Here is a 13,581-nt window from a genome sequence, read left to right as displayed (position 1 = left end):
CAGTGAATCATGAGTTGATTATATCCATGCTGGTCTCTAAATGCTGCCCTTTTTACCACAGCAGGAGGATGAGACTTGAGACCTGAGGAGTTGGGGCCTCAATCTTCTTACCTGTTTGAGGAACGAAGGAGACTGTAGCCTGGAAGCCTCTGAAGGTCATGTTTTCATCGGACTGGAAGCTGACGGACATCACCCTGGAGATGCTCACCACAGGGGCGGGGACAACAAAGCCACACAGTGGAGCTGGTTCAAGCCCAGCCCCGGCATGACATGGTCAAGGGCCCAGCAAACAGACGTGGCATTGGATAGAAGAAAACAATTGTCCTTCAGGTAACTGTTAAGAAATAAACCTTTCCAGTGTATGTCACAATTCATTTCCAAAATAGAAAGGCAGAGTGCTCCTCTGTACTGTGTATTTAACCCCGTCAACATTTCAATTCTGTTTATCTCCCAAACACTCCCACTGGGAATGCCACTAAGGGAAGTTGTTCCAGCCACAGGGCTTATTTCAATGTCACTTTCCCCTCTCACCCCTAGTTCATTGTGAGCCTTCCACATTTTCTGATCAAATCGTTCTTCTTCGATTCTCCCTGAAGCTCTTCCCGCCCCTGATGGTGGAGAAGGAGGAGAGGTGGTGAGAGCATAGGAAGTGATGGAGATGGTGCAGGGGAATGAAGGAACATTGAGCCACATTCCCTAAAAGGAGTCCCAAGAAGGACTGGGTCCAAATGCAAACCAGGGAAGCCGAGGCTCCCAGGGAACACAAACCTATTTCTTTCTTCCTTTCTACATCCCTGTGCATGCTCACATAGTCGGAAGTGCAATCTCCACTTTCTTCTGCTTCCAGGTTCTGAAAGGAAAGCTGAGAAGACTCCATGTTACATCCAGAGTAAACAATATGAACGTATTACCCCATTTTGATCAAGGAGAGGAAATTGGATTGTTCAACTCGCTCTACAGCATGACCTTAGATGAGAAATGTAACGGGGCATTCATGAGCGGGTTACATGACTTAGGAAATGATGCTAAACCCCAGGCTCCCAAACCCTCTGAAACATCTAAGCACCCAATTACAGGCTGAACAGAAGGGTGGGGAAACGTGCAAATATTTGAGCTCCCCAGTTTCCTCCTTGGAGGAGCAAAGAACAACATTTGAGCAATCTGATAGCCCTGACTAACTGAGAGGAGCAGTGGGAGATAGAAATGATGAGGTAGCAGCTTAGATTGTTTATACACAAATGATGCGGATTCAATGGAGCCCGAGCACTTGGCAAAAGAGACAGGCCTGCGCGGCTAGGACAGAAGTGGAAGGAAAGGATGATTCATGGTGAACGAGACATGGGGAGGAGGAGACGTGTCAGAAACAGGATCCGTTCAAACATTTCTTAAACCCCTACTGGGATACTTTCTGGAAACAGACCCTTTTTGGTTACTCTGACCATTGTGTCTTATGGAAAGGGTTTTAAGAAAATTACATAAATCTTCTTGTTTGTTTGTTTGTTTTTTGGGTTTTTTTGTGGTACGCGGGCCTCTCACTGTTGTGGCCTCTCCTGTTGCGGAGCACAGGCTCCGGACGTGCAGGCTCAGCGGCCATGGCTCCCGGGCCCAGCCGCTCCGCGGCATGTGGGATCTTCCCGGACCGGGGCACGAACCCGTGTCCCCTGCATCGGCAGGCAGACTCTCAACCACTGCGTCACCAGGGAAGCCCCCATAAATCTTTTTTAAACCAGAAATTTCCATCACAGGGGATCTAGAATGCCTATAATAAATAACTTACAAGAAAACTTAAAATATTTCTAAAAGTCAGATATACCTGTTCCTTTAGTATCAATAATATTTAAAATTTAGAATTTAAAATGTTTGAAGTTGGTAAACAGAACTTGTAGAGCAATAAAATTCATGAATAATAATAATAATTTTAAAAAGACCCTTTTCTCTTCGAGTCAAATGGTGTGCACATAGTTACGACTTGTCCTACCAACTTACAAATGACCGTCCCGGGTGGGTCCTGCAGGCTGATGCTGTCACTGGCCCAGTGTGAGTGCATCTTTTCACGGATGCACAGCACTCAGTGTATTTTATTGCATAGATGCTTTTGAATCACTTCTAGCTCTGATTTGTTCAGATTTTCAACTAAATTTTGTCTTCTTCCTCCTTCCAGGCGTACGCTCATACTTAAGATTTTCTCCTGTCAGTAACACAGTTTCCCTTAATCCTGCTTCGTCCTGAACTGTCTGCCTTGACTCTGTTTGGGTTTCAGAAACTTTTAGAAAGACAACAGCTACACTTGTCTCACTTACTCTGTGTCTCCTTCTCCTGTGTGATCTTGTTTCTGCACCTAACATCTGATTTCACTTGACCTTTCAGATGACACCTCCCGCACCTCCTCTCTACTGTTCAATTGTCCATCCCAACTCTTCTACCTTTTTATTGGGGGATGAGGTGGGGACTGTATAACGGGTGCTTAGTTCTCCCTCTCTTTATTTTTCAAAAAAGTTTTGTCTTTTTACTTTGTTAACATTTAAAAGCACATTTGAATAGAACAAAAGGTTTCAGAGCTGTACAATGGTTTCTCTGCAGAAGGAAGAGAGAAAGAAGGAAGGAGATCAAGATCTACCAAGAAAGAGAGAGAGAATGGAAGGAAGGAAGGAAGGGAGGGAGGGAGGGAGGGAGGGGGTCCTCTTTCTCTTTAAACTCTAACTTGCTGTGGGAAATCCAACCTATTGGCCATAACTTTTTGTTTGTTTGTTTGTTTTGTTTTGTGTTTTGAATTAAAGGCTTCATTCTCTGGACTGTCATAACACTGCACCAATTTGGTTCTATTCCTGGGTCTCAGATCTCTTTTGGCCTCTTAAATATACAAGAACTTTGAGGTCTTGTTCACTCTTACTCCTTACCCGTTATTTTATAGTTTACTTCGTCTCCATATACTCTCTTGCTTTCAATTATTATTTTAAGAGAAAGACTTCTAAATAATGCCTAATTCCAACGTCACCCTGACTGCAGTGTCATCTACCTGAAGGCATTTCTGCAGATGGCCCACTAGTGTTAACTGAACAAATACACAAATGGCCACAAACACCGCGAATCAAAGGCTGAATACACTCTGTATCCTGACATTCAAAGCCCTCCATGCTTCCATCTCAGCCTCGCCTTCCACCACCCCTCCTGCTATACCTTATGCCAGTCCCTGAAACTGTTCTGCACTGCACTTTTGTTATCCACTCTCCACAAACTGTTTTGTTAGCAGTTTAATTAATAAGGAAGAAATGCTTGTTCCTAGAAAGGACTAGACACTGATGAAACAAGTTACCTGGTACAAAGATTAAGGCCACATTTCAACAAAATGTAAAGCACACAGTTGCCACCTAGCGGTAAGTGTGGGTAGTTACAGTAGAGAATAGGCTAGTCTGTTAGTCAACCAGTATCAATAATATTTATCAAGAACCTTGTGTGCCAGGTGCTAGGTTCTATTCTAGGTACTAGGGATACAGCAGCAGATACACCAGATAAAACGTCTGCCCTCATGGTGTTTATGCGAGCGATTCTCTGGAGATCCTCAGCAAGGTAAGGGTAACCAGGGTCAGTACCTTAACGAGGTGATGTTAGGGGGCTTGAAAAACCCAGTTGCAGCTGGCCATGTTGCTGTAGTCTTCAGGATAGTGAAGACTCTGTATGAGGCCTTCTTCAAAAAGGATAGTTAAGGAGCTGCAGCCTGACTCTGCAACACAAGGGAGAACGTCCAAACAATGGCATCACCGCGCACAGAGGGATCCTCTGTTTTCCCCCTTGTGTCTCCCACGAGTGATGCCTGAACTGACTCTTAAGGCAGAGCCATCAAGAAGGGGGAGGTCTGCGCGCTGGTTCCCGAGAACTCATCAGGCCCTCTCAGCTCACTTGGGTAGGCGACAAACACGCTTTAGCAGGACTGCAGAAGGAGCCCCTGCACCTGCATCTCACTTGCCTTGAGCTCCTCTCTGCTATGGAGCTCAGTAGGCCTTGGGTGGGGGGGCTCCCTACCCCTCATCTCATTCCTATGGGTCCTCAATTTCTGCAAAAGGAAGTCATAGTGTGTGATAAGAGCAAACGGTTTTACCAGGAAGGTAGTTTGGTTTAAGAGCTTTATACGTGAGATTAAACCCAACAGCACAGTCTGTGGCATCAGAGGTGAACCTCAGCCTTATAGCGTTGGAGCCAACGAGAACCGATGAAGCCAGGCTGTTCCCACAGAATTTCCCTGCAATGTAAGAATGAAGCGTTTTGGTTCAGAGCCTAGAAAACAGCACCCATGAAAAGACTTATGGGGAACTGAACTTTCATGATAGTGCAGGCTTGTCTAAATCAGGGTTTCTCAACCTCAGCACTACTGACATTTTGAACTGGAACGTTCTTGGTGTTCAGGCTGTCCTGCACATTGTAGGATGTTTTGCAGCAATCCTGGCCTCTACCCACTGGATGCCAGTAACATTCCCTCTCGTTGTGATAACCAAAAACGCTTCTAAGACATTGCTAAGTGTCTCCTGGGGGAGGGAGGGGGTGGGCAAAATCACCTGCAGTTTAGAACCACAGAAACACTCCTGCATTTCTGTTTCTTGTATAAGTAACCTTTATCTCCTCCTTGTGGCTATCTGTTGGCATCTTCCTTCTGAACTGGACGAGGCGGGTAATGGTCATTTTCACGCGTAGGAGAGCAGCATTCTGCCCAGGAGGCCCCAAGGGGCACTGCTATATGTCTACATTTTACTCCTGATGGGCTCCAGGTCTGGCAAATGAGTCTAGGAAGCCTGTTTCCATGGGCAGCAGATGCTGTAAGTGAATTGCACTGTGGCCCTTACAGCCCTCACACAGGCTCAGATTTTGTTCCTTTCCACTGTCAATTCTAAGTCTCAAAATTGGAGACAGGAAGTGCGGTACTTATAGATGCCTCAGGGCCAGACATATCGTAACCAGGCCCCATTAAGTCCTCCTAGCACTAGTGTCCATTCGACAATGTGAAAATCCACTCACCAATAAGTGTGTCTTCTAAAGAATACATTGACAGGTAATTGTGGTGACAAGACTCTGCATCGAAGTGGGAAAAATTGAGGAGCACGTGCATTCCCTCTGGTACAAACAGGGTCCAGACACACAGTCTGAAGGTAGCTACATTGAGAGGATATTATTTCTAGATGGAAAGCGACTGTCACAGTCCAATGAGTGGGGCAGAGTCAAACTCGAGGTGGGAGTCAAGGGCAGGGGAGCCAGCGGGGGCTACTCACTGCTTGCTCTAATACAGGAAGGGGCTTTCTGGGAAGTGCAGCTCCCCTTCTGATGCTCTGATCACAGGGTCCTGCTCACTGCATGAGGCTGGGAGGGAAAGCCACGCGAATCAGCGCTAACAGTGATGGCTATAGCCACAAGAGCCCTTTTCCCCCAGAACCTGTACAGACACTGGGGCCTCCTGGTTCTCCTTCATACACGCTTCCTTTCGTGGAGACACGAGATCTTTTGCTATCTTGGCTTCTATGATGCCTTACTTTTTGTTTCTTGTAGATCCTGCCTAACCTTGAGATTCTATGATTTCTTCTTCTTTACTCTTCTTTCTTTGACCCCATAATTCCACTCTATAGATGCAGGTATTTCCTAGGTTCTAAGTTTTCATTTCTCTCTACACGAGCCCTCTGATCCACTTCATTCACACCATCAGTTTCAACTATTATCTCTACCTGAACTTCTGATTTTTCAACCATCTCCTAGATATCCCCCCTGAAACTTAACATGCTACAAAAGGACTTCCTCTCAGTCTGCAAAACTGCTTCCACTTCTGATTTGATTAGCTTATGTGCCCTTTTCTTAGCTTTCCATGCTCAGAACTTTGGTGTCATCCTTCATTCCTTCCCTCCCTCACCGCTCGTAACCTTAGTGACTATCCTGGCCTAATTCATCCTGTTTCTATGCCCTCCTTTTCATTCTCTGGCCATTGCCCTCGTTCAAGCATTATATTCTTGTCTCTTGAACTAATGCATAATCTCATAAGTCCACCTTGAATTATTGATATTTTCCTCTCCAATTTATCCCCTATGTGCCGTTCTTATAGCACTAAAGTATAGCTCTAATCTGTTTATCTAATTAGTCAACTTCCTATTACTCAATAAAGTCAAAATTTTCTTGAATGGTGTTCAAAGTTTCCATATTTTGTTCTCAGGTTACCCGTTTAATCTTCTCCCTCATAAAAACTCATCACGTAGCCTACACTTCAACTGATTGACTTACTGGGTCTCTATTACATCCTAAATTTTCATATCTCCATATTTTAGTATCTATCTTCTGATAAGGATGATTCCTTAAGCTGGAATATTTTTCTTTACCTATATCCCATTTCCAACTGACAAAATCCTACTCATCCTTTGTTCTTTAAGGTTAAGCTTAAAAGATGTCTGTGCTCCAAAGTCTCCCTTGTATTTTTTCCCCCCAGCTAGAAGCAGCCACCCACTCCTCTGAGCTCTCAGGGTACTCTTTTTCCACTTTGCTCTTTGGAGATAGCCCCACAGACTCACAGAACCACTGAAGATTTGAGCTAAAGATGCCTTTGAGACCACCTGGCCCAAACTCTTTCCTTTTTGGATGAGGAAACTCAGGTTCAGAGGTAGGAAGGAGCCTGCCCAAAGTCACAGACTGAATTCATTTCAGACCTGCAATGTAACCCTGGGGGTGAGTCCCCTATTCTTTCAGGACAAGGTGTGTAGCTTCCGGACCACATCTGCCATGCCCCACCTCCTCCCTTGTGTCTTGGATCCAAATCTGGGATTTGCCAACTGTTTGCTGAATTGAACTGGAGCTCTGGATTGACAAGTGAACTCAGAGGGAATGTTGTGCTCCTGCTGGGTGAAGGGATGAATTCACCCTCCCTGGCTGGGGATGAATGGCTGTGTGCTCCTAGTGATGGTTTTATACCTAGTGATTATGGAGAGCTCTTGCAGAGGAAGACTTTTGATTATAAAGGAACCGATATTCAGAAATCCTAGAGATTAATTCATGCTCCTGGAAGAACAGGCTACAAGAAATACCCACCTCTGGAGTGCTTTCTCAGCTTCCCTGGGAAAGAAAAAGAAAGATGCAATTCGAGGTTGTGATATCCTGAGCAATATTTCAAGAAGTTAGCATCTCCCTGGCTCAAAAGTGCAGAGGTTGTTAAGTCAATTTGCAACTAATGAAAATACAATCTGTGGAAAGAACAGAAGGGATAAATTGACAAAGCAGCAAAGTGGTCTTTGTGCTTTAAGAAGATGATTTCACTCTCTTTATTAAATGGACTGCTTAGCTTGGGGATTACACAAAGCAAGAAGAGGTCATCTGGTCTACCCCTCTAATTTTTCATGGAAAGGGAGGCTAGAGATGGAAATAACACACCCACAACTGCTGGACAGCTACAAGTTGAACTGAGGACTCCGAAACCTGCTAGTGTACCGTATACTTGAACACAAACCCAGGTTCTTCCTGAACTAATTTGAATTAACCCCTTTGGGAAAGAATAGAAGTCCTATTTTAGGCTGGAAGCCACCAGTTAAGAAAACAACTAAGTTGGATTTGGAGGCAAAAATGAAGTTTCAATTAACTCACTGGTGAATCTGGTAGAAGGATGTATACAGACCCTGGCCTTTTCAGACTTATGGTACCTGGCTCTATGCCAGGCCTTCTCAACCACAACACTACTAACATATGGGACTAAATCATTCTTTGCTGTGGGGGAGGGCTGTCCCGTGCACTGTAGGATGTTTAGCAGCATCCAGAGCCCCTACCCCCTAGATGCCAGTGGCACCCCTGTCCCCTGTTGTGACAACCAGAAATGTCTCCAGACATTGTCCCGTGGGGCGCAAAATTTCCCCTCCTTGATAACCACTGATCCATGCTACAGCTTGCTGAATCTTGCTAGCGGAGTTGAGAAGTAGTGAGACAGTTTCAATCAAAGGCAAATTTGACAAAGTCTAGGATGGATGTATTCATGTTTCATTGAATATTTGTACACTGTACCACACATCATAGTTTACCCTTGTTTTAGACTCAGTAAATACCACAGTCCTTATGTGAGACACTAAGAACAGAAGCAGAGGTTGTCTGCTCAGTGGTCCTGACTTGCGTAGCCTCTGCTGATGCTCTCTCTCTTTCCCTAGCTTCTTGACCTTATGTTCTGGCTTGGTTACCAATTTGGATGTGTTTGTGGATCCAGGGAAGCACTTTAGTAAGATCTGTGAAGATCCCAGGGGATCCTTGATCATCTTTCTGCAGATTATTTCTCCAACCTCGACCACAGCCCAAACCCCAGGAAGTCACACCAGCCAGAGTCCAAGTCCCTTTCTTATTCCGGCACATGAGGGAACCTCCTGAGTCTCCCTGTAGGGAGAAAAGATCTCTGTTACTGTCATTGTCAGTGTCTGTGCCCCACAGAGGTGCTAGATGAGGATTAATGAATTTCTTCACTTCTAATACTTTGGACTCAGGGGCCTGGGAGAATAGGCAAGCGCAATTCACAGTCAATCCTCAAATACCGTTGGAGCCTACCAAGTCCATCTCCTTCTTCCCCATCCTAAGCTTTCATCAAATATCAGATTGTTTCCTTCTCCTGTCTCATCCTACAGACTCAGAAAAGTCTTGTCCAGTAGTCAAATCAACCTCAAGTTTGGTCAGCAGGACGGATGGAGGGAAAGAGAAAGCTCCCATTATACACAAACTGGAAATCTCTAAGTAGGAAAGCATCACCTATCCTTCAGGGCCGGAGTACCCTAGTTCATTGTTGGCATCATCTCCATTATTTGGTCTTTTGGAAAGAGCAGATCTCCTCTGAAAGCACAGTCTGTGCTAAAAACAGGTTGTTTAAACTGTCCTCTATTTTGACTTGACCTCCCTTTTCAGTCCTGATCCTTCTTTCCCAAGTCCAGGCTTGCCTACAGCCTTCTTTCAGCCCCTCATCTGATGACAAAGCTGAGGGAAGCCCTGCCTGGGACCTGTCAGCCCAACCATTCCTGCCTACCTGACATGCATCTCTTCCTCCATCTGGGAAGCCTGCGCAGAGAAAGGTCCGCCCACTAATGGGTTTCTGTAAGGTCAACAGAGCTGTAATACACTCATCCTGGGTCAAAATGGGCAGGTTCACTTCCTGCAAGACTTGTGGGACGACGCCATCTAGAAAACACAGAAATGAGAACCCCAGCAAGGCGCTCTTTCACCTTTTCTACGTTGAAGATGCCCCACTCAGGCTTGTGTCTTTTGGAAAGATTTGAATTTCGAAGTACAATGTGATAGTCTCTATTTTAAAAATGTCTACACAACTGTCTTTTTAAAATAGATTAAAAATTCTCTTTTCTGATTACCAACCAGAAACTTCTGATACGAGCGTAGGAGTCCTTACCTTCATTCAAGCGGCCCCAGCCTGTGGTTGTACAAATAAATCCAGGCTCAAATTGTTCCCCTAGCTCTGGAAGGCACACGGGTCCCACAGACTGGTCTGCAGAAAAGAGCAAGGCAGGGCTTGTTTCATTCATGGAGGAGAGGATACCATAAGCCACTCACCAACTGGCATCTAGGTGGTTCCCAAAGAACTTGCGATATCTCTGTCTGGCACCTCCAGGGGTTACTTGTGAAACAAAGTAACGGACTCCACACGATCCTATATCTAAAGCCACAAGCCAAGAGGGTTTCAGGTAGGGGAGCCTCCAGCTCAAATTCCTGTCTCAAAGTACATGATTCAGAATTCTTGGGCATATGCTGCATAACTTATGCTGTAGGGAATGTGCTATGGAACAGAAGTTCTGGAGCACATGGGGTAGACAATTCAGAGTGAACTTCAAATGTTTACCAAAATGGAAAGCTCCAGCCATCTTCAAAAGAGCAATATCATAATCCATTGGTTTCTTGGTAGAGAAATATGGGTGTATGATGATGCTTTCAATGGTGAGGGTTTGCTCTCCTGGCTCTATATAGCTCAAGTCATATTCTCCAGCAGTAACGTTCAAAGTTGATGCAATATTTCTATGAGGAGGAAAGAGTAAAATGGATGGATTTCATTGAACCTCTGAGTACAGTTGCAGTGGTTGACAAAATGACTTCTTCAAAATGACATGGATAGGGGCTTCCCTGGTGGCGCAGTGGTTGAGAGTCCGCCTGCCGATGCAGGGGACACGGGTTCGTGCCCCGGTCCGGGAAGATCCCACATGCCGCGGAGCGGCTGGGCCCGTGAGCCATGGCCGCTGAGCCTGCGCGTCCGGAGCCTGTGCTCCGCAACGGGAGAGGCCACAACAGTGAGAGGCCTGCATACCGCAAAAAAAAAAAAAAAAAAGACATGGATAGATAATGTAGGTGTGAAGCTGATGAACAGAGAAAGTGAGAAAATGTAGAGGTTCCCAATGTGAGTGAGGGACTAGTAAAAAGTGGCCTCATATGGAGCCAATATGATAAATTGAATACCTTGCAGTGTTACTTGTTAAATGCCTAAGGGTGTATGTACAGTATAATCCAGTGGTCTAAAGCATATTCAGCTACCCCAGATGGCTGGCCTGGCCTCAATATCAGTGAGATCCTTTGGGAGTTTCTGGTGATTCCCATGAAGTATGCTGCTTTAATGTCAGAGATCTAATGCATAATGCATACCATGAAAGACGTAATAGCACCGTAACTCTTGATGTTCCAGAGGGTATGCACACTCAGGGCTTTGGGACTGATTAGAGCAATGGGAAGTGGGGATCTTCCCCTACTTCCTTTATGTTTGTAATTTAGAGATCTAGCATGACACGGGAAACACCATTCTATTCCTCTTCTACCCGCAGCAAAGTTATCTGAAAGGAACTTGATAGGATGCATTGAGGTGGATTAAGAGCTTTGGGCTTGCCATCTCTGGGGATCTAGAAGAGATGATTTTATACAAAATTGGAAAAGACATCATTTTCTCTTGGTATATTTCCCTGGCTCTTGGCTATATTAAATACCAAACCTAATACATAGCAACTCTCTAGCCTAACCACCTGCCACATTGCAGTGAAATTATCAGTTGACTCTTTTGTAGACTATCAACTCTCGGGGGGCAGGAATCATATCTTAGTCATCTTTGTATCTTTGATACCCACTAGTGTCCAGCACTGAGTAAATATCCAGGAGATGTTTGTGGAGAAAGAGGGCAAATAGGGGGATATATAATCTTCATTGCAGCTTTATGAACATCAAGAGCACTGGCAACAGTAGAACATTTGGAGCATACAAGAAAATGGATAAGAGACGGAAATTGTTAGAGTGAAGTTCAGAGAGGCAGGGTCAATAGGAAAGAAGACACAGGAGGCTTCTTCGTGTTTTACTGTCCTCCCTTTGTTTTCTTTTATCCAGTTATTAAGATGCATAATGAACTGGATGCTTTTTTTTCACTGAAATTTAAGAAAACTAGGAGAGAACTTTCAGAACTCTCTCTTTGGGATGCTTTTTTTCTCACTTGGATATTATTCTTTATTAACTTCTAGCCCATTTTAAATAAGGAATGAATGTTTTCTACCAAGTTGTGTACCCTCGGACAATGACCTTGAGCCCTATCTGTATTATGCAATTAACATGTTCTCCCCTAAGGCATACATCACACCATTCCATATTTTAATAGAGTTATTGCTGCTGATTCCCAGGGAGTAGAAGGGTAATCTGACCTTCATCAATGGGCTGGGCTTTCCATACCTGTTTGCAACACAGTGAGCAGCTGTGACCACCCACTCTGGAGAGATGATGGTCCCACCACAGACATGCTTCTGCCTTCGTTTCAAAGACACCTGAATTGCAAAGACCTTAAATAGGAGTAAGTTAATGCCCTGGGATCCCCCCAAACCTGGAGACTGAGCATATTCTGAAAAAGAGACCCAGATATCTTACTCATAAATATCAGAAATCATGGACTGTGAAGTGGTAAACCAATCACACTATAGCTCAGAAAGAAGAGCAATGCTGGAACCAGAAGATTCCTACTGCTGGCCCACAGGAGAGGTAGTTACCTTGAGATGATTGGCTATAAGGTTTTAGTAAGTTGGTAATAAAAATTGTGGGTATTTAGTTATTTACATGATAATGTTTACCGTCTGTTACTCTAACCATATGAATCATATCTGTGAATGAAGAGAAAGAAAAAGAAGCATAAGATACAGAACAGACCAGATGAAGAAGTTTGGGAAAAAGACAAGGTGAGGGCTAAGGGAGTCTTCCAAAGTCCGTTCCAATTCCTCTAAGCCTCTTAGAGAAAGAGTCTGGATTTACAACTGTCTTATAGTTTTTAACTATTTGACCTCTACAACTGCTTCAAGCTTATTTTTAATCTGTCTCTACAACAGATTTTCTATCTTTGGCTTGTCCTGTTCATGATGTTTGGCTTGACTCCAACACGACTTATAGGGTACAAGCAAATACTTTTAATTCCACTGTTTAAATTAGAAAAGAAGCAATTTATTAGAACTGTCTCCTTTTTGAACAAAAATTATTCAATGAGCAATTGAAAACAAAATTAATACAGAGAAAAGGCTAAGAACAGAATAAAGCACAAGTAAGTAAAAGTCAATGAGTCATCCCTGACTATGATTTGAATACGGACTTCTGAATTGACTAGCCAACCAACTGACCAAGTAAGAATTTGATCAATCAACTCTTCAAACCAGGTAATTAATTCATCAGTTAATCAAATGACAATGATTCAGCCATTCCATCATCTCACTGAACATAGACTCAGTCAACCAATCGTTACCAAATATCCATTGATCTAAAAGTTAATATGACTGACTGACTCAAGAGAAGTAAAAATAAAGAGCTATTGTTCTACCTACGAAATGAAGAGGCAAGAATATAGCATGGCTCCCAGGGTAAAGAAAATTGGGAGACTTTCAAAGACAATAAATGCCTTAGGCTAAGGGCAGAAGCACAAAGGCATTCTATGGCATAGGAGGAACAGGAAACTAGATTGAGACAGAATTCTTAGGACACTAACTACCACAGAGGCAGCACTCTCGATTATTCCCTGAAGGGTCCTATGGTATAGGTATGAATCTTACATCCCAAACATAAAAGTAAACCTATGGCTACACCTTCCCTCATCATCTTTAACTATAACAAGATAAGTATGTTTTAAATATATTTATTGAATCAGAAAATTATTTTTTAAATTATAAATTTGAAGCGGGGTTTTTGTATTAGGGACTGAAAGTCTGGGATGGCATTTCCAAATTTTGGAGCAAGCCAATAGCGCTTGTAACTATTCTGAACACACCTTTTCTAGAAGTCAACTGATGGACATCAGGAATGTCTTGGATCCTTGTACTAACTCATGAGATCTCTGGTGATGAACTAAGCAGAAGAGAGCATACGGATGAGCAGCATGGGTTCTGAGAGATCCAATCCTGAGACAGCTCATAATCCAACCACAGGAGAATGTTCCCTGAGACTCACCTGCCAAGGGTAGGAACTCTTTTCCACTTGTCTTCCCCCAACAATGCGACTGAAAATGTTAAGGTAATTCAAAGGCCGTGACTTAACCAGACTCTGCCCACAAGCGGGAGCTAGGGGGAAAAAAGACAATAATTTAGTGATTAGATA

At 43.9% G+C, this 13,581-nt stretch overlaps 1 protein-coding gene across 1 annotated transcript in view; it reads right to left on the bottom strand.

Annotated features, from left to right (window-relative positions):
* The window catches only part of OVCH2 (ovochymase 2), a 43,771-nt gene that overhangs the window by 28,014 nt on the left and 2,176 nt on the right, over positions 1–13,581 (bottom strand). Inside the window, 13 exon segments of the mRNA XM_067751668.1 lie at positions 112–243; positions 769–862; positions 3,591–3,721; positions 4,097–4,237; positions 5,008–5,132; positions 5,259–5,346; positions 7,051–7,074; positions 8,181–8,370; positions 9,008–9,159; positions 9,386–9,481; positions 9,833–10,005; positions 11,686–11,777; positions 13,435–13,544. Coding sequence (XP_067607769.1) covers positions 112–243; positions 769–862; positions 3,591–3,721; positions 4,097–4,237; positions 5,008–5,132; positions 5,259–5,346; positions 7,051–7,074; positions 8,181–8,370; positions 9,008–9,159; positions 9,386–9,481; positions 9,833–10,005; positions 11,686–11,777; positions 13,435–13,544 — 1,548 coding nt within the window.

This window comes from Pseudorca crassidens, chromosome 9 (genome assembly GCF_039906515.1).
Source record: "Pseudorca crassidens isolate mPseCra1 chromosome 9, mPseCra1.hap1, whole genome shotgun sequence".
NCBI classification, from domain to species: Eukaryota; Metazoa; Chordata; class Mammalia; order Artiodactyla; family Delphinidae; genus Pseudorca; species Pseudorca crassidens.
The sequence above is the reverse complement of the archived record's forward strand: the minus strand, read 5'-3'. Positions and strand labels throughout refer to the sequence as shown.